The 24,648-nt window shown below is 46.4% G+C and overlaps 1 protein-coding gene across 5 annotated transcripts in view; it reads left to right on the top strand.

Annotated features, from left to right (window-relative positions):
* Positions 1–20,502, top strand: part of Ldah (lipid droplet associated hydrolase) — a 105,924-nt gene extending 85,422 nt beyond the window's left edge. For 4 of the 5 annotated variants that reach the window (XM_019206626.2, XM_033762933.1, XM_010618015.3 and 1 more), the window contains 2 exons: positions 7,503–7,585; positions 17,887–20,502. In XM_019206626.2, the coding sequence (XP_019062171.2) occupies positions 7,503–7,585; positions 17,887–18,078 (275 nt within the window). In that variant the 3' untranslated portion in view covers positions 18,079–20,502. The remainder of the gene's footprint in view (positions 1–7,502; positions 7,586–17,886) is intronic. The other variant, XM_033762942.1, reaches the window with a different exon arrangement.
* Positions 20,503–24,648: the final 4,146 nt, after the last annotated feature.

Here is a 24,648-nt window from a genome sequence, read left to right as displayed (position 1 = left end):
AAAATCAAAATGGAGAGAGGGGTGGGGAAGGGGATGTAAAAAGAATTGAGATGTGTTATATACTTGTACAAACTCAGTATAATGAATACAATCATTGTATATTATAAACTTGTACTCATAAAATGTTTAACAGTTTCATAAAGGAAGCTATCTGTGCATCTTCTTTAATCCTGGACAGTTAGTTATATGCAGTTTTGCTTGCATCCCAGATGCGATAGCTAGTGCTCGTGTCACCTGCGTCTGGCTGGTCCCAGTTAATTCGTCCCACTTCGCTCAGCACCTGCCATCTTGCTCGTCAGTGGCAGTGTCTTCAGCCTCTTCTGACCTCCATGTGATGTCACCTCCTGTGCTACTTTAAATGAGGCAGCAGGCTTCTCCTCTCCACCCCTCCAGAAACACCAGCCGAGCATCCCCCTTCCTCAGCTCCTTCCCATTTGTTTCATTTAGCAACCCTTTCTTATTAACATGTGCTGTGAACCAAGCAGTCACTGCAGAAAATAACGGAAGAAATATAGCTCCTTCCCTTTACTTATAGTGCACTAGGGAAGAGAGATGTAAAGGCTGTTGATATACGACAGCAAGAACTGCCACAGAAGTGGATACGGGCACGAGTGGCACTTAGGAAGAGGGATGAGTCTAACCAGGGAGGTAATGGAGGAGAAGGTAAGTGAGCTCGGACTTCCAGACTGACAGAATGACATCAAGATAGGCGAGGGCCTGAACAGAAGGCCGTCTCTGTTGTACCTGATGTGCACTTGGAGAACTCAGAGGTAACATTTGAACAGTAAGATTAATTCACAGTTAGCTCTCCCTCATTCAGCTACTTCAAATCTTTTAGCCCTTCTGCTATAAGTTGAAATCCCACATAATATTTGAACATTAAGCTGATCTCAGTGATGGTCGTAGCAAAGAGTGTTATACTCTTTGGTGAGTTCTTTTTTCCCCTCACTGCATTTTATTTTTAATGAAGCAAAAGTAAACAATTATTCTTCTAAATCGTTCTCTGTTTCGTGTTTTTGTTTCCATTACTCCTGGTACTAGACATTTCCTTGGCTGTGGTGCTTAAAACTCTGAATTCTACTTGGTTTCCAGGAATGCTCTTGACAGGCATTGCCAAGAGAAATGTGTTTTCCACTTAGGAAATTACACTTCTATTTGGTATTATTATTTCTTACCACTGTGTGCATTTTGAGCATTTCTGAGGAATGACTGTGATGGCTTCCTCAGAATAATTACTGGAAAAGAATACGGTATTCTAGTTTAAAAATAAAGTATATTTAGATGAGAAATTATCAGGAAAAAAATAAGTAAAAGTAGGAAGAAAGGTGGAATGGTATACATGCCCTGATGCATATGTCATTCTCAGAAACATAAGACTCCTTAAAACTATTTGAATTCTAGAGTGTGTTCTAATTTAAGTATCACAGAAGAATGCTTAAAGCATAGATGTGTAGATCCACAAATTATCACAGAACAAGTTTCCATCAGCCACCCCACAGAGAGTCACCACCGAAGCCACCTTCGTACCCTGCCAGTGCCTCCTGTGCCATCCCACATGTACTTCTGTATTGACTCCTAGCGGTGTGACTTAGTTTTGTCTGGTTTTGAACTTGACACCACTGGAATTATCTAGTGCCATTCTTTTGTGTCTGAGTTCTTTGTCTCACTGTATGTGTGGGCGTTCCCCTGTGTTGTTGCCTGTAGTTTTACTTCTGTTCATCAGTGTAGCTCTCTCTGCACATGGTGGTGACACATGCACCACAGTGGACGTTTGTGTCACTGAATGCTCCGGAAGGTTTGCCATCCCTGCTCTGTTCTTTGTCACTGGGTGAATATACTTTGATGTATTCGCTCCACTGTTGATGGTATTTGACTTTTTTCCTATTTGGAACTGTTAAAATTAATATTGTCCAAGGGATGGTTGTTTAAAATTAGTACTGTCAAAGCTTAATGGTAGAGTGTTTGCCTGGTATGCATGAGGCCCTGGATTCAATCCATACTATTGCCTAATAATGCTGCTGCTGATGATGATGTTGATGATGGTGGTGGTGGTGGTGGTGGTGATAGTAAAATTTTTAAAAAGCAAAAAATCCTGTTGAGAACATTTTTATGTTTGCCTGTCAGTGAACTGGTGCATGAATTTCTGCTGAGATTTTATCTTAGAGGAAATGTAAGGTTCCTATATTCAACCTCACAAAAAGTTCCAAATTGTTTCCACAGTGTTTATACCAATTATACTCCCCCCAGCAGTATGTGAGTTTATGTCACTCCACTTGCTCACCAGCACTTGGTATTCTCTGTTGGAGTACTGGTCATTAAAGCTATAGCCTTCACACTGAGCTATATCCACAGCTCTTCTTTTATTTTTTATTTTGAGACAGCGTCTTGCTAAGTTATTAAATTGCCCGGGCCAGTCTTGAACTTGCAACTTTTCTGCCTCAGCCTCTGGTGTGTGCCACCATGCCAGGCTTCTTGTTTTGTTTTTAAGTTTTTTTCAGTCAGGTAGTTACATTGTGTGTGTGTGTGTGTGTGTGTGTGTGTGTGTGTGTGTGTTTAAATATATTTTAGTGTATTAAGATACTTTTTTAATTTTAATTTTTTATTTTGATAATGCTTTTCCTCTATAAAGGGAACAAGCACAGAAATAAAGAACTGACCATTTCTTGTTGCTGTCAGTTTATCTGTGATCCCAGTTGGCACTCTAGCACATATCACACTGGAAAAGTTTCAGATATTTAAATTTACATGTCCATGATAACAAATGAGGTTGAGTGCCTTTTCCCAAGGTTGAAAACCTTTTCATAATTTGACCAACTTCTGAAATTCCAACTCTATTTTAAGGTTTGGCTCTATGTCTTTTTGTTACTGATTTGTAGACACTTTAAAATATATTCTGGATGCCAGTACCTTTGTCCTGTGCCTCGTCCATGTCTTCATCTCCAGGGTGGACTGTCTCTTTCATTGCAGCCAGAGTGACCAGCTTCTGTCCTCCTGCAGCAGGCCCTGATAGGAAGTCATCCACTTCCCAACTCTCCAGTGTAATGTGGCTGTTACTGAATTTCCTGAATCTTTCAGCTCTTATGTTTTCAGAGGGGGCTGTAGGATATAGAAGCCCAGTTAGTCAAAAACAAAACAAAAACCTATACAAATAGGAAAACGTGGCCTTTCCCTGACAAATATCTTAAAATGAACCCTTTCGGATCAGTAGGACAGATTTTCTTCATGAGTTTACAGCTAACAAATACAGGTAAAGGTGTTACTTTTAGAGTATATTGCTTCATGTGATGCAAGTAAATCAGACATTTCCTCTGATAAGAGACTCTAAATCTGAAATATAGGCCAGGGGAAGAGAAAGAATCATGGGAGATGAATAATGCAATGAACAGGATGAGGGAACCCGTTATTTGAAACAAGAAACCCTCTGAGGAATCTTGTACAGTATCCATAACACAAGGAAAAGAATACTATGAAAAAGGAAAGAGAATAAGAATGTGTTCTCTGAAACTGAATTTTTGACAGCCAAAATAAAAATGTCACATAAGGCTAAAAGACAGTTGAAGCAGTCTTCTAGAACGTGTACAAGTAGAAAAAGAAAAGCACTATAAAAACATATGACTTAAAGGATCAGTCTGAAAGGTCCAATACCTAGTAGAATTTCCAGAAAGAAAAATTAGAAAAAAGTAGAAGAAATTATCAAAGATATAATAAACGAAAAGCTTCCAAAAATGAAGTTCCAAAATGCGTCCAGGCAGCAAATGAGCCTCCTGGCTGTACTGCCCAATCAATGACAAAAAATTATTCTAGGTCATATCCTTATAGAATATGAGAATTCTGGAGCTATGGTGACGCTACTAAGAATTCCTGGGTTTGAGGGTAAGGGGATAGGATAGGATCGAATGCAGTTACATGCCAAAAAACTAGGACTAGAGTCACTAACTTTAGATACTAGAAGATAATCCATTTGGAGGGTTGGCCATTTTCAGTTTAAAATTCTGTATACTGCCTGAGTAGAATCTATGTGAAAAAAGAAACCTAAATGTGTAAACGTTCATAAAATCTACTTCCCCATACCTTTTTATTAGTTACTGGAAAATCTGCTTCCATAAAGGGAATAAACTGAGAAAGAGAGTCATGGCTAGAATCAATAAAACAGTAAATCCAGTCCAGAGAAGTAAAAAGGGAAGCCCACGGATGACAGCTATTCAGCAGGCCTGGAGAGCAACCATTCCAAGACTGGACCAAGAGAATGGAAGACGGGGAGTGGGGGGAGGGATGAGTTGTTGAGTGTGTTTGGATATTTGGGGACAAATGATAGAAATAAGCAAAATTTGATGGACTGTTGAAGGAGGTAGAGAATTGTTCTTGCACGAGAGAAGAAACACTGTCACCACTTGGAAAGGAGAAGAACGGGAAGAGAGGGAGGACTGGCAAGAGTTGGGATTGCATCCACCATTACTCACTGCTGTTCTCTTGTTCATCTTTCCATGGGTATCTGTACCACACGCTCACCTGTTTTATAATAGTAGGGCCATGCTGCATTATGTTGTAGTTACTATTCTTATATATGTAATGGACATTTTATAGTCTCGGCATGATTTCAGCAGGTTATATGTTGAGTTAATTGAATGGATGGAACATAATTTATTAACCAAATCCCTGTTGCTATAATTAATTTGTTTATAATGATCCCTTGGGTTATATTACAGTAAAACAAAATAGTTCTCACTGTGAACACACAACATAGATGTTTGTGCTTCTCTCTCTCTTTTTCTTTCTTTCCTTCTTTCTTTCTGGTACTGGGGATCGAACTTGGGTCCTTGCACCTACGAGGCAGGCAGAGGCGCCACTGAGCTAAATCCCTGGCCCTGTGCTTCACATTCTTTTTTTTTTTTTTTTTTTGGTACCGGGGATTGAACTCGGGTCCTTGCCCTTGCAAGGCAGGCCACCGAACCACTGAGCTAAATCCCTGGCCCTGTGCTTCCCATTCTTTTTTTTTTTTTTTTGTACCGGGGATTGAACTCGGGTCCTTGCCCTTGCAAGGCAGGCCACCGAACCACTGAGCTAAATCCCTGGCCCTTCACATTCTTAATGTACAGTTTTGACCAAATAGCCTGTCTTGATTTAGGAGATTAAGCCAAGAAAAAACACATATAGGACAATATTTCTTCCTATCTGCTATTATGCTAATATTAGAAATAAATGATAAAACTCTCATCCATTGTGTAATAGCTATAGTTAAGCTATTTGAATAGCAGAGGCTGTTATTATGTACAAGGGTGTAAAATACATTAAAAACTACTGGCCTGTGAGTTCTGTGCAGGTAGGGAGTATTGCTTTTGTTCACTTAGTACCTGGGACACCATAAGCACTCCTTTGAGAACAAAAAAACTGGTACTAAGAAAGGCATTTTTTTTAGACTTGTGAAATTGAAAAAGTTAATAAAAATTATTTCTAAAAAAGGGTAAAGACACTTTACTTTGTAAAGAGCTAAATTAATCACAAATATTTACCTTCATTTCATTCTAGTATCTGATCAAAGGTATCCAGGGAGTGTTTGAGGGTCAGGAGGGAATGAGATATAGGTCCTTAGCTAACGAGAAATCTTGGTGAAGTGATGGAAAAGAATGGCAGGAGTGGGGCAGCTGGTGATGCAGACGGAGCTCTGGTCCTCTTGTCTAAGGTGGTGCCACTGGTCACGTGCTCCAGTTTGAAGTCGCTCACAGTTGCATTAAAAACGCAGTTCCCACCACAGTAACCACATTTCACGTGGTCGGCACGTGTGGCTAGCGGCCACGGTCTGGAAGAACACCCTTATCATCACCGGAAGTTTCTGTGCACCCCACCAGTTGAGAAGATGGCATCTATCTCCCCTGAGGATCCCTGAGTCCGAGCCCGAGAAGGAAGGTTGACATTGAGAAGGCTTCTGCGAACAAGGAACACTTCCTGTCTCTCAGCCCCTCTCACCTCCCACCAGTGAAACTGGCTCCCCTCAGAGCTCTCACTGCATTTCATATAAAACTGAATGAACAGCCAAGGCTCACCACGTAAGGACGTGTGAAAGAATTTGAGGAAAGTACAGAAACAAAGAGCTTAGAGCAAATGGAGGCAGTCAGAGGAGAAGAAAACTTCAGCGCTACGTACTGCCCTCCCAACTCAGAAAACATGCTGATAAATACCAGAACAGGGTGCTGTGAGAGAGACATGTTGAGAGACCAAAACAGACCCCCAGGCAAGTTAAAAATATTACCAAAATTAAGACTTTGCTAGAAGGGTAAGAGACAAAACTGAGGTGAATGGAGAAGGAAAACAGTCCCCCAAAAAGGTTAAAATTTTAGAACAAGAAAGATAAAGGCAAGTAACTTAGGACAGTGAAAACCAAGAAGTGGTTTCAACAGTACTGGAAGAGTTCCCAGAACTGAAGGATACTGTGAATTGAAAAAGACCCACATCGAGGCACATGAACAGAAAATACCTAAATCATCAGAAATAAACCAATTTTTAAAGCTTCCAGAGTTGCATACACACATGTACCCTACAAAGGAGGTAGACTCAAATTGACACAGACCTTCTCATCAGTAATAGCAGATGCTATATTTCAGGTTAGGAGAGCAGTGTCTTCTAGGTTCTTGGGGGAAATGCTCTTCAAGTTGCAGTTCTCTGGCTAGCCAAATACTGGTCATGTCTAAAGGTTAGAAAGAAGTCTTTCTCATATAGGCAGAGACTCCAGAAAATCTTGCTCAAGTGCAGTTTTCCTTAAGCATCAAGACCGGTCACCAAAGCAGCACGGGGCACCACGTGCCAGCCACTACAGAGGAACCAGACCAGCCTCTCTTCCCTCACTTTCCCTTCCTGCTTTGCCCTCCACAGTTCTCCACTGAACTGCTTCTGCCCAGGGGTCCGCATGGCCCCCTCCCGCCCTTTATCAAAGAATTCTTTCCGTGCACTACATGAATCAGTCCCCCGCCTTCACTGCACCGTCTGTCTGCTTGGCTTACTTTTTTTCTCAGCACTTTCTTGCCGTAAGTTCGGCTGTAACAGGTAGCTTTACTATCCTGTCCAGTGCCACATCTCCAGTGCCTAAAGCTGTGTCTGGCATGACAGTAGGTGCTCAATAATCTTTGAATGAATAACTGTGAAAAACATAATTAGTTTGACTTAAAAAGCAGTGGAACAACCCAAAAAGGCAACCAAGGGAAACTAAATTGCCTGTAGTCTAGGATAGAGCAGAAGGTCTAAGGATCCTAGAAGGGATTGTCAAGAAAAAAGTAGCTCAGAAGAGTTACCCGATGTGGATGCGCAATGGAGAAGCCAGTGAGATGGAGCGAAGGCCCCTTCAGGACATTCTGTTGTCCCAGGGACTGCGTGTGAGCTCGGCTTTCCGGCGTCCTGCGTCACACAGCCCTGGCACAGAGGGAAGGGGAATATGTGAGCACCAACGTGAGTGTGATACTCGTGTCCGTTCTGTCTTCTGAATGTTTGCCTTCTTTGTATTTTAAATATAGCTAATGCTTTCTACCTTGGGGCCCAAGAGATGATGACCATTGTGAAGAGAGATGATGACGTTGTAAAGGAACATTTATCTAAGGTAATCTCTTTTGGGCTGCAAGCAGCTAAGTAGGTGGGCAGAAAAGGTTAAAGCCTGTAAGATCTCATGGGTTTATGGATTCAGAGTCTACTCCACTTCAAATTAATGTTACCCTTGAAAGATGCGTAAAGTAAGCACAGCTGGTTCCATGGTTCCATGTACTTTGCTGTTTCATTGGCTCTTTTTTTTTTTTTTTTTTTCCTGGTACCAGGGATCGAACTCCGGTCCTCGTGCTTGCAAGGCAGGCAGCAGAACCACTGAGCTAAATCCCCAGCCCTCATTGAATTTATTTTTTAGAATTAGTACTTCTCTATTTTGACAGGGTATTGTACTGAGAAGACTCAATGATATTTATAGGACAAAGGAGTTCTGTTGAAACATAACATTGCATATGACCTGATGACTCATGGGCCTGCCTGTCTTATTCGCTGTCAAGTGGAGCAAGGCTGTTTTGCTGACACAGAGAACAGTTTTCTGAAATATTCAGCATTTGTGAGTTACACATATAAATACTTAATACACCTTGGTATGATAAAATGATCCCTTCCTAGCAGGCACAGGAACCCACAGTCTGCAGATATACACTTAGGTTCCCCACTGAGTTTAGAATCTCTTCATCACTTTGAGTCATTGGACTTAAACTTACCTGCAGTGTTAATTTATATTTCTGTGACCTCTCAATATAATTTCCTAACGCAAGAAATGTATAACTGCTTTTAAAAATATTTTCAGAATACAGTATTGAAAGTCTTCCCTCAGAGAGGACTTTGGAAAATGCCCATCTGTGTTTGTCTTCTGGCCACAGTAGTCACTGTATTTCTTAAATAGCAGTTGTCTATAGATAGGAGGCTTGAACCAGAAGGAAGCCCTCCCTCACTGGAGAGGGTTGGGGCCTCGGGAGAACCCTCTCCAAGGACTCTCAACTACTTCCAGACACTGGGGGATACTAAATGCAAGAAAATACTATTTTATTTCTCAGTAAAATATGTGAGTCTGTTTCAAAAATGCATTTAAGTTCTCCAACTTGGAAGTTCATAAAAACAGTTCAGCTCCCAGTTAATAACAAGACTGGCAAATGCTCACTTCCAGAATTCACACTTGCCAAATGACCAGACCCATCGTGTGTTAGAGCCCTCATACCACCTGTGGAAGCCAGCTGCTATAAAGTACTCATCAGTTCTGGATTATGTTTGTGTGCTGTACTCAGCAAGAGGTCAGAGAAAGGTGCTAACTTATTCCTGTGCTAGGTTAAATCCATATGCAAACGTAATCATTCCCAGATAGAGGTCTGTTCATAGTAACTGTGTCAGGGCTGTAATTTAACTGAAACTTTTATGGGCAAAATACAAGGTATAATGGTAGATGGCAGGCATTTCAAGGTTAATATTAACACACAGTCACAGGAATAAACTTTTTCCAATTCTGGGAGTAGTTTTGTTTCTGAGAGCATTAAAGGTACTTGTAGAATTTGGAGAAACAAAGCACTGTTGAGTTCAGTGGTACACAACTACCTTGTAGTACACTGATTATGCTTTCTATCAGCCAAGCTGGAACTCACCACTCAAGTAATATGATTCCAGTTTCTGAGTGAAACTAGGTGCAGAGAGAAAGGAAGTTTATTGCAACTTTTTGTTTCTATAATAAAAAAGGAAGCGTGCTGTAATTTAATATTGATAAAAGTTGAATCAACATAGTATGTCCTAGTCAGCTTAAGAAAATAAGGAAAGTTACCAAGGCATGTAGCTCTAGGAAGAGTGTGGGCATTGCCCATTCCTGCCTTCAAAAAGCACTGATAATTAGTCAAACTTGAAAACAATTCCTGAGATTAGAAGTGTTCTTATTTTAGGTATTCTGGTCACGGCTACTCTATCCCATTTCCCTCCAAATAAAGACATTCAGAAACGTCATACCTACCCAAGGCTATCCAGAATGAGGAATTTTGGAACCATACATTCTTACAAATGTTATTACACCTATCTCAGTTATTCTACATAAAACAGTTCTGAAAAATGTGTTTGTCTCATCTAGCCAGGAACCCACAGGAAAGTCAGTCTGAAAATAGTCTTTCTACTGTGTCATGAAAAGGCCTCTGATTCTCTCTTCCCCCTAGAAAACTGGCTTACTATAATCAGCAGGCTTTGATTCTAAACTCATATTTTTTTATATCATTGATGAAAATTACCTTTTGAATTCTGAAAAAAATCTATTAAGCTGATTTTCTTCTTTTGGAGGCCAAGAGTCTTTGCACCCTGTATCGGACAGTTGTGGCCAGTTGTGTTTCTTTGCTGTGCTTCAGTATTGGGTGGTTACTTCTCTTCCTTAGAGGAAACACGTGACACTCACATGTCTCCAGAGGAGTGCACCGTGGCTTGTGGCATCACAGGTTATGGCATTTCTCTGCCTGACTCAGCTCTACTTATCCTTTAAACTTGGCTCCAGGTATCCAGGAGGCCTTTCCCAGCCCCTGGTTTGGGAAAGATGCCCCTCCTCTTGGCCGTCATGGTTCCCGTGTAAAGTTATAACACTGCATTTGTCACAGGGTATTAAATGGTCGGCCTTCCCCTCTCCTCAGCTGTGAGGTGAGGAGCTGTTATTCAGCTCTCAGGATTCCCTGAGATACACAGTTCACAATACCTGACCAGCAGTCGGTAACTGTACAGGTAGATGGGCAGGTGCAGAGACTGATGGAGAAGGCTTCAGGGTGTAGATTCCAGAACTTCTGAGAGTGGATCTCTTTGGGTCTCTTGTAAAGTGTATGAACCCTTTCTCAGAAAAATGTTTAACCTGGTGTATAAAGATACAAAATCCCAGTAATGAATGTAACTGTACTGTCTACCTAGAATGTACCAATAAATTCAATTTTTAAAAAAGAAAAATGTTTAATACATATATACATGAGATTACAAAAGTCAATTATGTTGAAATACAATTATCTAAATATTTTTAAAACTAATTCATGATACAATAATATGTACATCCTTATTAATACATTAATAAGTAACAGAACTAGTGTTAATCTATAGTAGTGAGTATAATTAAATTTTACTTATTCACAACAAATTTACTAGACTCAAAAATATTCATAATTTTATAGATGATAAAACATAAGCATTACTAATTATATGGCTTGTTGTTGCCTGTATTGACAACTGAAGGAAATATTAAATGACATTATAGTTTAGCATTAACAAAAATAAAGATGTATTTCCCCCAAGTTACGTAGCTCTCACCCTGTCCCATGGACCTGCGTGGGAATGCAGACCCCGAGGTTGGGCAGCTGGTGCAGCAGCTTGGGCACTGGCCTCAGAGCAAGCCATGAGAAACTGCAGGAAGAAATTCAGTTGCTCAGGAGCCACCGGAGGGTTTAAGCAAAGGGATAACAACCAGGGTGATACTCCAAATGTTTATAGCAACTGACTAACTAGCACAGCCAGTTCAGAGGTACACACTCACGATAGCCCTGAGAATATGGTGAAATTAACAAAGGAGAAGCATTATTTGGGGGGAAAGGTGTGGTAGAATATTGGGAAATCATGAAGTTTTAGGAGAAAGTCTACACTGTTCACACGGCCTTTATAAGAATGAAAGGAGTGGCATTGGAAATGGAACGATTTAGGAGGTAGAATCGAAGGTCTTTGTACAGACAAGGGAAGAGGCGGGGATGGAGGAATCTAAGGCTGTTTCTCTGTGTTTGGATTTGGTGATAAGGAGAGAAGCATCCATGAGTTGTGGGCAGTTTAGAGAAAGTGCTTCATTTCAGCACAGTACTTGTGTTGGGATACCCGCGGGATGTCTAAATGAATATGTGTTTGGAAGGTCACTGGGTGGATGGAGTAAAGCTTAAAAGAGAAGTCAGGGCTCAGTTTGGATTTGAATGTGGCAGGCAGACAGATACAGCCACGAGCATGGAGAGTAGCAAACTACAGATTATAAGGAGAGATGTCAAAGGAGTGATCCTTGGAAAATCTGACTTAAAGGTTTGGGAGGAAAGGAAGAGCCAGTGAAAAGATGAGAAATGAGGGAAATGGGTGTATATGAGAACCAGGACAGACTAAAGCAAGGGAAGAGCTCAACTGCACGTCGTCACCACTCCAATCTCAATATTTGTCGGGGGTCTCTGGGTGCTGCTGTGCTTATCAGGCAGCCAGTGTGTCCAAGGCCACCGGGAGGTCAGCATCCTTGTGCTGCCACTGTTGGAAACTATAAGGGGATACAGGTCCCACTCATAGAAAAATGGATTCATGTCTGGTTATGAAGTTGAAGTTTTAATTTGAAACTCACTTAGGGAAATTCTGAACTGCTGTGACCATCTGTGGCTGAGGCTTATGGAAACAGCTGGTGTGCGCTCCTTCCAGACTGCATCTGAGCATCATTGACAGCCCATAGGAGGCTGAACTGTTCACAGAGAGAGCAAGTGACGTGGAAGGTGGGCTGTGCCGCGTCTGCCACGGCTTTCTCCCCATCCTCCTTGGCTTGCCTTAGCCAGGGGTGCTTGCTGCTTGGGGACAGCTCTCATGGTGCCCTTTGCGGAATGGGCATGCAGATCCTCCTGACGTGCACACATCCTGCTTGCCGAAGTGAGGGAAGTGCTCCATGGGCTGGCTGACCAGAACTGCCGTTCCTCCAACCCTCGATCTGAAATGGCCTGTGTTAGTTCTGCCGGTTGAACTTGAAGCCTGTCTTGAGTATCACAGTCATCCTGGAAACAGATAGGCTTGTTTTTATCTTGACCATTTTGACCTTGAGCGTTTGATCCGTGGCAGTTGTGTTAACACACCCTTGAGTTCTTCAGTGGAGCCTGATTAAAAGGTGAGTGTTGGAGAGCAGAGACCTCAGTGTCACAGCCTAGGTTCAAGCTCCAGCTCTGCCACTTGCTTAGTTATGTGACCTTAAGCTACTCACCTCACTGCGCGTCCTTTTCCATCAGTAGAGTTAGTTTGATACTAGGACCTGTTCTCCTGTAGTCATTCCAAAAGTATAATCCTGTGATTCAGACTGCACATCAGTGTAGACACTGAATGTTCATTACTGATTGCTGTTACAAAGCTAACTGGAGCCAGATATGCCTCTCAGTGCTTTCTAGAAATACGATTTGCCTAACTTTTCCATCCCATGCTCGCACCCTTTCCAATATTTCCATCATACATACAATGAGTGATGTTAGTGATACTAAGTATGAGGGACCCTGGAATGCCCAGTCCCACCTGAGATCACAGCCACCATCCCCTAAGGCGAATGTCTTGCAGAGAGTTCTGATGAGCTGGACTTGGCTGTTTCAGGGTTAGTTGAGTACAACTATTTCAAAATAGCTGCCACTTTCTTGAGATATATAATCAGGGAAGAACAGAAATAAAACTGATATATTGATTCCCAATGCCTCATACTTGTCTTCCTCATCAGAGGAAAGTAGCTACCGTGGGTCAGCAGTCCCACTAAGAAAGAGGAAACTGGTCACTAGATGGCTTTGTGACTTCACTGTGGGAGGGAGGGGGTCTAGCCCTGTATGCACCAACGTCCCGGAAGGAGAGAGCCCCGCTCTACATGCTGTGTGTGCATAGTTGTTTAGCCACCAAAGGGTGGGCCAGGCAGGGCCCCACTGGGATCAACTTCTGCTCTTTTGGCACCTCCATTGCTTTCTTTCCTTTTTAATTGTACCAGGGATCGAACTCAGGACCTTGCGTGTACCAGGCAGGCTTGGCACCACTGGGCTACATCCGTGGAGGGCACCTCCATTTCAGATGCCTGCAGAAGGAAGCAGACTGTCCTGCAGGCAGGGAATATTGTGTGTTCACATCTGTTTTCTTGTAATTCTCATTTTCTCAAGAATAATTGAGTCAGATAGAGATAAAGGGAGAAAAGAAACAAGATAAATTGAAAATTAAATGTCTTAAACATCTCCATTTCTTTAAGTTACTTAGTTTGCTCAGAAAGACCACAGTGAAATTGTAACGCTCTGTAGATACTTGAGTAACTGAAAGGAGATGTTCATGTTACGGAACCTTTGACACTGCAGGGTCAAGGCCTAAGTGTCTAGGACTCCAGCAGGAGGGAGAAGCAGGAGCCTGGTGCTATTGTCCAGCCTGTTCTCGGTTGTTCTCACAGTGAGATGCACTGGAGGACCTAAGAGTCTGTATCCTGAACCCTAGAAAGCTGGAAGGGGTCAGGGAGATGAGGCAGGCTAGGGAACCCATGTAGGAGATTTGCGGGAGTGCCTTAGCTGGGTCTAGGATGTCTCTCAGAGGCCCCTGTGTGAAAGGCTGGTCCCCAGCTTGGTGCTGTTAGGGGTGAGATGGGGCCTGTCTTTGAGGGCCAGCCCTCAAGGGAAAGGGGAGTCCAAGCCCTTCCTGCCTCTCCTTTTACTCTCTGCCCGCTGTGAGGTGAGCAGCGTCCTCCACCACACACTCCCTGCCGTATGTGCTGCCTCACACAGGCCCGAAGCAGCAGGGCCAGTCAGACCATGGAGGAGAAGCTCTGAAACTGTGAGCCTCTGAGCCTTGCCTCTGTAGAGGTTGGACTGTCACGGGTATTTGTTACAGTGATGAAAGGCTGAGCAACACAGAGGCCTCCGTGTGGGGTACTGAGTGATCCCCTGGTAAGCAACAGGCTGTTTTGTGTCACACCTTTTGCGTCTTTCATTTAAAAAACAAAACAAAACAAACAAAAACATTGTGGGGTTGGAGTTTATTCCAGGGAGGAAACAAGAAGTGGAGAAGGTACGAATGACATCCTTTTCCTTGACCTCTCAAGGTCGGGCAGAGGAGACAGAGCTCCTCCCAGAGCAGGTGCGTCTTGCTCTTCGGCTGCTTTTGCAGCACTGGCCTGCTGTTTTCCTTGCCTCGCAGCACAACGGCCCCAGACACCCCAGCGCTGCGGGAGCCTGCACAGCCCAGGAGAGCGGCTGTCTTAGCTGCCACAGCTGTGAGCATACCGGGTGAGAAGCAGTCACTCCCCAGACGCAGCTGCCTCCCTTCACGCCAGGCAGTGCGGTTCACCAAAGATCCCCACGTGGCTGGGCCTGGTCAGTCAGTTTCCCTAAGCCAGTTTTCTTTTCTGTAAGATAGGAAGGAGACCCCTCAGAGCACTGTGGCCAGAGTGCACTGAGCTGACTCGTGAGAGGTGGGTGGCACAGAGCCCTGCACCTCATTCTCTGTTCTGTCAGTTCACAGTGCCGCGTCTCCACCTGTGTCTCTGTGCCGGGACAGTAGTGCTACACTCAACTGTCGGGTTTTGGTGTTCAGTGAGCGCTCGCTCTCTCTGCCTCGCCTGTCTTCCTGTTCCCCACCACTGCCTCCACACACCCCATACGATTTTAAAGGTTACAGGTGTGAGTCCTCTGGTCAGATCTATGACCTGTCATTTATAATCTACAAGGAGCAGGAAATACTTCAAGCCAGTTTTCATTAATGTATTAGATAACCACGTGTTATACTTGTAAGCCAAGATTTTCATGGAGAGGCCTTCGGTGAATACAGCCTGAAGAACTTAGAAAACAAAGCAAAGTTTTTAAAAGACTTGCTGTAACTTATCAGTCATAGAGAACTGAGAAGCTCACATGAACGTAAGGGAAACATGAATCCTCTCTTAGGCTGTCTTGAACACGAACACTACTTTGGGTGAGGCTCCTGGTACATCCAACCACAGGCGCTGTGTGCCCGTCATTACCTGGACGTGAGTTGTCTCTCCACACTGCAGAGGGTTCGGGGGCCCTGTGTGCTTCACCCTGCTCAGCTTCCTGCCTCAGTCTTCATGCGTGAGGGAAGCAGTGCCTTTTCTGATGCTGAGGGCCACCAGCCTGGCTTCTGAGTGGAGACACTGCACGTTTTAATTGCCTCACTGAAAAGGAAATGTCGGGTTCTTCTTAGAAACAGTTCTTGAAACGTCAGGTGGAAAGGAGCAGCAAGTGTGAGCAGTGGCATTGGTGTCAAGGAGGCTGTAGGGCAGGGCCTCTTCGGCCTGCTGTCCTCTGGCTGACTTGCGTTCAGTCTTCCCGGGACTTGTCCCTGGAGCGAGGGTCCCAGCCAGGCTTCCTCCTGCCCCAGTGTCTCTGGGTGAGAGCGCTGGAGCAGAGGAACGGACCTGATGGGCCGGCTCCCAAGCCTGGATCTCTCAGCCGCTTCCTACTCTGGGGAAGGGCTGAACAACCGTGCACAGGGACTGCGGCACATACTTCCTGGATGGTGTTTCACCAGTTCCCTGGTGGTCAAGTGTAGGAAGTGGTTTGGGGAGAACCTAAAGTTAGGAACCCTTCCCTAGGTAATTAGTAGTCATACTTGCAGGTGGCGTCTACTTAGAGCAAGTTTTCAGGGGGAGCTGCAGCAGGGTAGTTGCTGACAGGTCCTGGGAAAGGCATGTTTCCGTGACCAGCTGAGGCAGGAAAGCTGTAGAATGGGCTATCTTAGACCTATCAGAAGAGCTGGGACCAGGATAAAGAACCAGCAACTGCTGAGCAAAACAAATTCATTACCATACAAGACCAGGGCAAAATAAATTTTGGTCTTAGGGGCTTGCAGTACTCGGAAGTGGCTGGAATGTACAAAACTAGAAGGTTAGGAAGAATAAAAAAAAGTGATATATCTAAGCCACAGTCCCAGCAGTATTCCAGACAGACCCGAGTAGATCTCTGCGAAGTGATTCAGAATAAAATCAGCCACTCGCTTTGGTTGTTAATGATTTACTCTCTGGAATTCTCCATTGTTTTTGTCTTTAAAGGTTATGTTAAGTTGGGCACGGTGGCTCACACCTACAATTCTGGTACTCCGGGCAGCTGAGGCACAATTGAGTTCAAGGCTAGTCTTGAACATGGTGAGCCCCTGTCTCCAAACAAATAAAAATATTTTAACTCTCTCTAAATATGTGTTAAGTTGTACTGTTATTTCAGTGAAGGCCAGTTTTCCTTAATAAGGGAAATTTCACCTGCCCCACATACACAGTGTGGATTTAACAGTGGATGTAGTAAAACTATCCTGAGCACTTCACACCCATTTCCCGAGCTGCCTTCCCCACCTCCTGACCCCCTCTGGGCCATCTTGTCTGTGCCCCTGACATGGAGACCTGATGGTTCACTCTTGATGATATCCTCCGTTAGCTCACCGACGCGAGAAGACAGTGTTTCCTCGCTCCTGCAGTGAGGCACACCTCCCTCTGCCATCCACTCTGACCTCACTGACGTCCGCTCCCACAGCAGCACTGCACTCTTTCGTGCAGGTGACTGCTCCGTCTGCCCTCTGCAGCGCCCTCCCCCAGCTCGAAGACTCCACGCGGGCCTCAGCTCTCTCTGAGGGTTCCTCCTCCCACTGTCTCCCCTCATCTGGCTTTGGGCAGCCTTGGGCAGTGGATCCCATTTGTCCTTCCCTAGGACAGTCTTACTGTCTGCTTTCCAGGTTCCTAACACAGCAGAAATGCTCCTGAACAGACAGATGAGTAAGTGATTAAGTGTTTGAGTGAGAAAGCAAGCTTAGTGTGTTATGGACACTGCAAGTGTCCTGCTTCCGGATGAAGCTAGGCGAAACTTCTTCGGTGATAACAGGTGTCATGGGCTCCTGAAAACTTAGTCGTCATGTTTTGTAGGAATTTCCACTCTCTGCCCTTCTGAATGTAAGCTACTCACATTTGTTGCTTTTAACAAAAAAAACTCAGAACTACAGCATAGAAATTTTTCAGTGCACAGCAACCTACAACTATGTATGTATATGATACGTATCAAATATAGAGCCATATAACCTATATATATATAAAATATGTCTATGGATCAGATACAGGTACAGGAAGATAAAGGTCTTGATAATGTGCCAAAGAGTGCTGCGTCTCCATTCAGCCTTCCTGTTGTCACCTGAAGTGTGATGACAGTACCTGCACTGAATTCATATACTCTCCTGTTATGTGGAGCATTTTCTTAGAATTGTCATTAACTCTCGCAGAATACTGATCACATTTTATCATCTAATTGAAAAGCCTCAGTGTCTGATTTCGCATTCATCCAACAAACACGTTCCATATGCCTGCCATGTGGCTGTATGAAAACGATTAGCTTTGTCAAATGGTCGCCATGGCCATGCCATATTAACACACACGACTTTGCTGGACATCTGCTGCTACACAAGGGCCTCCCTACACAGGTTTCTTTCCATCTGATCCTTTTCATGCAGCTCCATGAACTATGATTTTGCTGCCTCCATGAGGGAGCCCTAAGGCAGATGGGGCCAGGTGCTGGTACTGCCTTCGAAGACCTGTGACCACCGTTATCATACCTGTGAGTAGAGGGCAAAGTGTTTCCTAATGGAGTATTCTGTCTTGTCTTTCAGCTTACATTTTACTATGGAACTTCAGACTCTTGGTGTCCAATAAGGTACTATGACGACATAAAGAAAGTTTTTCCAGAAGGAGATATTCGACTCTGTGAGAAAAACATACCTCATGCCTTTGTCTTGCATTTTAGCCAAGACATGGCTGAGATGATTGCTACCTGGGTAAAGGATAACCTGTCTGAAATATAAATACCGACGCAGGAAATAAGCATCTGCAGTCAGTACCTGGGTCACTAGGTGTACTGTGTTTAGTAGGTAACTAATTTTGATATTAGAAAAGAAAAAAATTAAAAAACCTCTTGGCTTAAAAACTCCCAGCTCTCCACGCTACATGCTGAATGAAGGGCTGGTGAATAACTGCGTTTGTGACCTGAATAAAGACTTCTCCACACAAGAGGCCCAGTGACACCACACGCTGTGTTAGTCGGCAGTCTCCTTGCAGACAAAAGGAAAAACCGAGATTTGAATTGAGGCTCCTTTGGGCAGAATGATGAAATACTAAACATGAAGAGAGATGTGTGTGTGACTGTGACAAGGACACACTCCTCGCCCAGTTGTGGGAAGTGATAGCGGTGGGTATTGGCGGTGGACCTGGGCTTCCTTCGAGAACGAAAGATCAAAATCGTCCCAGACTAGCGCTGCACAGGCCTTGGCTGTGACCATCAGCGTGACTCTGATCTCCCTGCATTGGACCCAAGACAGAGTTCTCCCGACGGCACCCAGCAGATCACAGGGAGGTTACTGAGGCTCCCGCTCTGCCTCTGCCGCAGGCTGTGTACAGAGGGCCGGGCTGTCCTGGATCAGATAGGACTACATGCGTTGGCCCCTGCTCAGCCTCGCAGTAAACTGTCTGCTAAGGGTGGTTGTGAGCTGAGTTCTCTGCCAGCCACTGAGGATAACAATATTCCTAGCTACTTTGTGATTTCTTCTGAAAATCTCCTAGTTAATAATGTATGAGAAGGTGTTTTAAGTTGCCAAGTAGAATACAAACATAATGTTTTTCTCCATTTGCCTTAACTGTGTTTGTTGGAAAGAAATTATTTTGCCAATGCACCCAAGTGAGCCGTCGGATCGTGGGCATTCTGCTTCCCCCGACACAGCGAGCCCTGTGGAGGCAGCGTCTCTGGCTGAGAGCGGGCTGGCCGTGTGGCTGCCCTCCCGGAACAGACTCGGTCTTGAAATCTCACACTGGCGGCAGTGACGCTGAAGATGCATGGCAGCATCCCACCTTCTGTGCGAGGGCCCGGACGTTAGCATTCCTCGGGGACCGTGCAGGGCCGCCCTTCCCTCACAGAGCACTGAACTCTGACGTGCCGTCCCGTGGCGCTGAGGGAGGGAGGACGAGACACACAGGCCAGAGGGCCGGGCTGCTGTGGTCCCCTGGCATCTGCGTGGCGAGCCCTTCTGGAGAGCTGGTATTTGAAGCCAGACTCACGCTGTTCTGCTCGGGTCGAGGAGATGCCACGCACACAGCATCAGGCGCAGAAGCTGGTAAACCAGAGGCCTACGGGAGGAAAGGACACCCACAGCTGGGTTTGAGATGTTATTTTGCAACATTCCTCTATTTTAAAAAATCTGCACATGGGAAACTTTGGTTTTTAGAATTTCAAAATGATACTAGCTCTTAGTTCCTGTCTGTCGTGTAAGCACCAAGTGAATTTTCGAGATAAATACTTTACCAGCACTTGGGACTGTGTCTGCCTAATGTGTGTGGGATGGGAGAGGGGCGGTCTGGGCAGCTGAGTCAGGCTCTGGTTGAAGCTCTCCACTAACGTGTTGCGATTTCAGGATTCTAAGGTTCACTTTCATTAGGAATTACACAAAAGACAAAAGCTGGTACACAGTAGACGTGGTCCACTTTCCAGAAGCAGTCCTGTCTGCATCTTCAGGTCAATACCTGACACTGTTCATCTTAGGTGGAACTTCTAGAATCAACCAATGCAGAGCAGCTGCGGCAGGGGCAGCCCTTGGCCTGAGCCACACCTACTCCCCATCTGCTCTGGGGCACGAGACGCACCCAGAGGTCCCCGCAGCCGGCACAGCTTGATGTGCAGGACAACAGGGCACCCTGCCAGGGCCTCTCCACTCTGCCTTGGAGAGCCAGTGCCTCTAAAGGCGGGGCTCTTCATCCTGCACTGCTACTACAATAAAATAGCCCCAGAGACTAAAGAGATAGGCAGCCTAACACGGCAGCTGGGTCTGAAATGGATGTGTTCGTTATCGATAAATGACTGGGATGGTGTGCACAGCTCAGGTGGAGCCTGAAGATCGGCCGGGCATAAGATCCCGAAGTTCATTTTCCAGTTTCAGCAGCTGTACTTGGAGGAGTAGGAGAAGGGCCTCGGGGGATCGTGTCCGTGTACTCCGCGATGCTTCAGGAGAAAATGATGTTCTTTGTGCTTGGAAATTTTTTTGGTATTGTAAGATGGTTTTGAATTTATACAGACAATTTAAAACAAAACAAACACCATGCTTTCTTCTGAGGCTGCCTCTCAGTGTTTCTTTTTCTGAAAATGAATCCCTTCTAGATAGTAAATGGACACCTGAGTTCACATCCCAGATCTACCACTGATGAGAGTTGTGATGCTGCATAAAGATCTCACCTCCTGAACCCCAGCCCCTCACCTGTAAAATTGGGAGAACATCTTCACTCACCTTAGGGTTTTGTTTGAGTGGAGGATTTCTCGTTTTGTTTGGTTTTTTGTTTTGTTTTTTGTACTGGGGATCAAACTCAGGTCCTTGCACTTTCAAAGCAGGTGCCAGAACCACTGAGCTAAACCCCTGACCCTTATTGTTTTGTTTTTAATGGAGAAACAAGGTCACACATGCAACGTTCAGTGTCTTACGTGGTTTTCAGTCAGTGCTCTGTGACAGCGAGGGGAGCCTTTCAGAGCTCTTGGTGCTGACAGTCTGCTGTTCGCCACGCTGCTCTGTAAGAGGGTCTCTCTCCAGTGCAGTGTAGGCCCCACACCAGCTGGCATTATTTCACCCAGGCTGTGACTTGATTCCTGTAGTTGTAGCGTTTCTGAGTCGGTCACCAGGTGACATAGGTGACACTCCCTCACAGCCTCTCACACAGCCCGGTGCTTTCATACTTGACAGAAATGATGCGGGAAGCAAAGCGATTCTTAGCACCGTCATTTTTATTCCTGCCTTCCCTTGAAGAAGAGGTGGGGCACACTTGGGTTGCACCTTCCCTGAGAGGAGGAGCTAGGGGAAGGTCGGGCTGGAATTACATGTGCTTTGTGAACAAACACTCTGAGGCCTTGAGCTGATCCCTGCTGAACAGGTGAGGATGGCAGAAAAGCTTGTATGAGTGTCCTAGTAGCTTTCTGAGGGGACGGAGTCCTCCTGCCTGTGCCCCATGCACGTGTGTGAGTGGTCACATCGGTCCTGGGGGAGCAGCTGTGGTGCGCGCATCTGGCCACTCCCACCAGCCCAAAGGTGTCCCCAAGCAAGAGGGGTGTCGCTGAGCATGATACCCAGATTGGGCCCTGGTTGCCATAGTTACAAAGCAAGCTCCTGGGAACAAAGCAGGAGGTGGCTGCCCCTAGTCCCAGAAGGGCAGGTGGAACTTGGGTGGTTTGGAACAGAGGAGTCCAGGTAAAAACCCCTGCACTGTCGTTGTCACCTACTCCTGGGGGCTCCGACTGCCCACTGGACAGGCTACCACCTGGTGTAAAGGACGCACTGTGATCGGGGTCCTGCGGCTGTTAGGTGACAGCGGAGATTCCCGCTCCAGCGTCCACTCTTTCCTCTGCATCCTGCTGCCTCCTGGAGGCCGCAGCCGGCAAACCTAAGAATGGTGTGAGGCTGAGAAGGAGTCCCATGAAGGGCAGTGAGGGCCTGACTGACCGAGGAAGTAAAGAGCAGAGGGCGAGGAACATGGGGGTGGTTTTGAAAGAAGCAGAGCCATGACACCCGCTTTCAGAGGCAAGAGTTTCTCTGCGCTGCGGCTGCAGCCAGGCTGGCACCTTTGCCATACTGACCTGGCCGTCTGGGCTTCACCCCAGACCCTGTGTCTTCTCACTGCCCTTCTGAAGCTGCGGACTCACTGCTCAGCTGGGACAGTGCCCGCCTTGCCCCTCCCGGGCCTGGGCCTGGAGCACCAACTGCTCCTGCTTCCCAGAGCAGCGCGTGAGTCTAGGAGCCCTCACCGTACCTCCTTATGCACCTTCTCTGGTCTGTTCATCCCTTCCTGTCCTGCGGGAGAGTTCCTGAGAGAAGGACCTGTCCCCATCTTGCCTCTGCACCCACGCGGCTCAGAGAACAGGGCCTGCCACAGGAATGTGGTATAAATGCAGATTCTCGGTCGGTCAGACTAGCAGGAAATCCCATGTCGGCCTCACCGCTACTCTGGCTGTCATGGCTCTGCGCTGGCACGGGCACTTGCTGTTTTGTCCCATAGCAGTCTCCCAACCGCGCACAGCACACCCGGTCAGAAGGCATCCGCTGGTGCCTGGCCCAGGGGATAATGAAAGCACAGGCCGCTACACCTCAGGGCCACTCTTCTCCTCCGTTGGCTGTGACCACCTCTTCCACCCTCCCGTGATCAGCACCTGGGAGTCAGCAATGCCTGGTGTGTGGCTTCCCGTTTGTCGGGTGCTACACTGTGCAGCACACACAGTGGAAATCCAGCCTCAGTGCGCGAGAGCGCCCCAGGGTAGCAGCATTCTCGTTTTGGGTTGCACCCCTCACATTTTCTGGCTGAGGGGCCCGTGCTCACCTCACACTGGAACAAGTTTGCTTGCTGGGTAAGTCTATGGGAAAATTCCTCTTTCCTGTGATGGGAACGTGACCCCACGACGGGGTGTCCTTCACAGCTCCGGGGTGCGCGTGCACCTGTAGGTTCCTCCCTCCCTCCGAGTAGCCAGAACCCCACCTCTGCAAATCCCCCCGGCTCTGGCTCTGCAGAACATCTGGGCTTTTTCCTACTTGCCACTGCCGAGGGCCTGTGCACCTGCATGTGATTCGGGCTCGGCAGACGCCACAGCCCCACAGTTGATGGCTAAGCAGCGGTGACACATCCCAGAGGACGAGTTTCTCCCCAGATTGCTGTCCCCAGCAGATGAATGGAGGTCCAGGGACATGGCAGCCCCCAAACCCAGAACCCCATCAGGAACCACCTTCAGTGGCACAGACTGGATCCATCTTCACTTTGGCCTGCTGAAGATAAGCAGACGCCAGGGCAGCCTGGGGACCTTGCAGGACCAGGGAGGAAGCAGAGACACGCAGGTGCCTCCTGACATCGGTCACTGCACTGCACGCCCTCTTAGCCTTGATCTTACCAGTGTTTGGAAATCGGATAAAATTTGAAGTGCTGCTGCTGAGTTTCCTTTCTCCCTGTAACTGCCCTTTCTTTGCCGAACTTGGAGGTCACTAGCTACAGAATGCCGGGACAGGCCAAGCACAGACTGAAGATCCCTGCCCAAGGACTGTAAGAAAGCGTGACGAGACGAGACTGCTTTTCCGTGGCAGGGTCACGGCTTATGCGTTCACTGTTACCTGCCAAATGACGTTGTTAAAAGGGGAGCAGTTTTTCTTCCAACAGAAGTCTTCATTTGGTAGTAATGAAATTAAGGAGCAGAAAGAGAACATCATTTACCAGAGAAGAAATCCACAGATCCGCGGGGACTCGGCTGACATGCTGCAGGACACTGGGCTCCGAGTGGACACATGTGCCGTCCCTGACAAGACGGCGGTCACAGTGACAGCCTCGTCATCCCACAGGAAACCTCAGGGTGTCTTTGGTGAGGGCAGGGCTGACGGCCGCGTCACTAATCCCCCCCCACACAAACAAACACTGAAGGAGCCGTGCAGCAGCTCCCCCTCCGCCTGCTGGGCGATCCCAGTGGGAGAGATGCTGAGAGGCCCTGGCCGTATCACGCGAGTGGAGCCTCCGACAGGACTGAGCAAAGTGGCCATCAAATTCACTATAAGCCTGAACTCGCTTCTCTGAAACCTGTCACCCGTCCAGCAGAGGAGCTGCTCCAGCTGCACTTACACCTGGGGAGTCCAGGGGAGGCCCACGCAGTCTGAGCAAGTCGGGTCCTACAGCAGTGGGAAGCATACAAAAGCCGAAAGCCTCTCCCTTCCTCCTGGGTCTGCAGTGAATGCTTACTCTACAACTGTGGCATTCATTTCCCAGAGAGCATGTTTTTGCATTTTGGCTTCTTCTCCCCTGAACCCACATTGACTTTTTACCTTCCTGGGCCCCGTGGAGCTGCACAGCATCCAGACCCAGGGTGCGGCAGTTCCAACGTCACACCTGAGACACTGAGGGGTCAGCATACAGACAGACTGGTGGGGCCAGGCCCACTGTGTAGCTGTCCCCGCTTCACGGCAGCCATTCCTGCTCCCCAGAAGCTTGGCTGCTGTTCGCAACGGCAGGGGAGGGCTGCACTCCAACAGAAAGGCCGAATCACAAAGACCAAAGACCAGTCAGGAGCAGTTTTCTGAATAAAATATTTAATCAGTGCATCTGTACAAAATATTAAAATGGTTAATGATGAGGATACAGCATGTTTAACAAATATATACTGCTATGTAATAGTCAAGAAAAATAGAGTTTATTTACATTTCAGTATATACAATCTATTTAAACTTGAGAATACATATACACATGGATGTATACCTGCCCTCAGACCGTCCCCGGAGGGCTGGCCTGGTCAGGGACAGCACTTCAGGAGGTAGGCCAGGCTGGACAGCAGCGAGACAGCCAGTCTGCAGCCTGCAAGCCTCACAGTTCTGCTCTGGCCG

The sequence above is a fragment of the Fukomys damarensis genome, unplaced genomic scaffold, assembly GCF_012274545.1.
Source record: "Fukomys damarensis isolate Sample0158 unplaced genomic scaffold, DMR_v1.0_HiC HiC_scaffold_2, whole genome shotgun sequence".
Classification (NCBI taxonomy): Eukaryota; Metazoa; Chordata; class Mammalia; order Rodentia; family Bathyergidae; genus Fukomys; species Fukomys damarensis.
The sequence above is the reverse complement of the archived record's forward strand: the minus strand, read 5'-3'. Positions and strand labels throughout refer to the sequence as shown.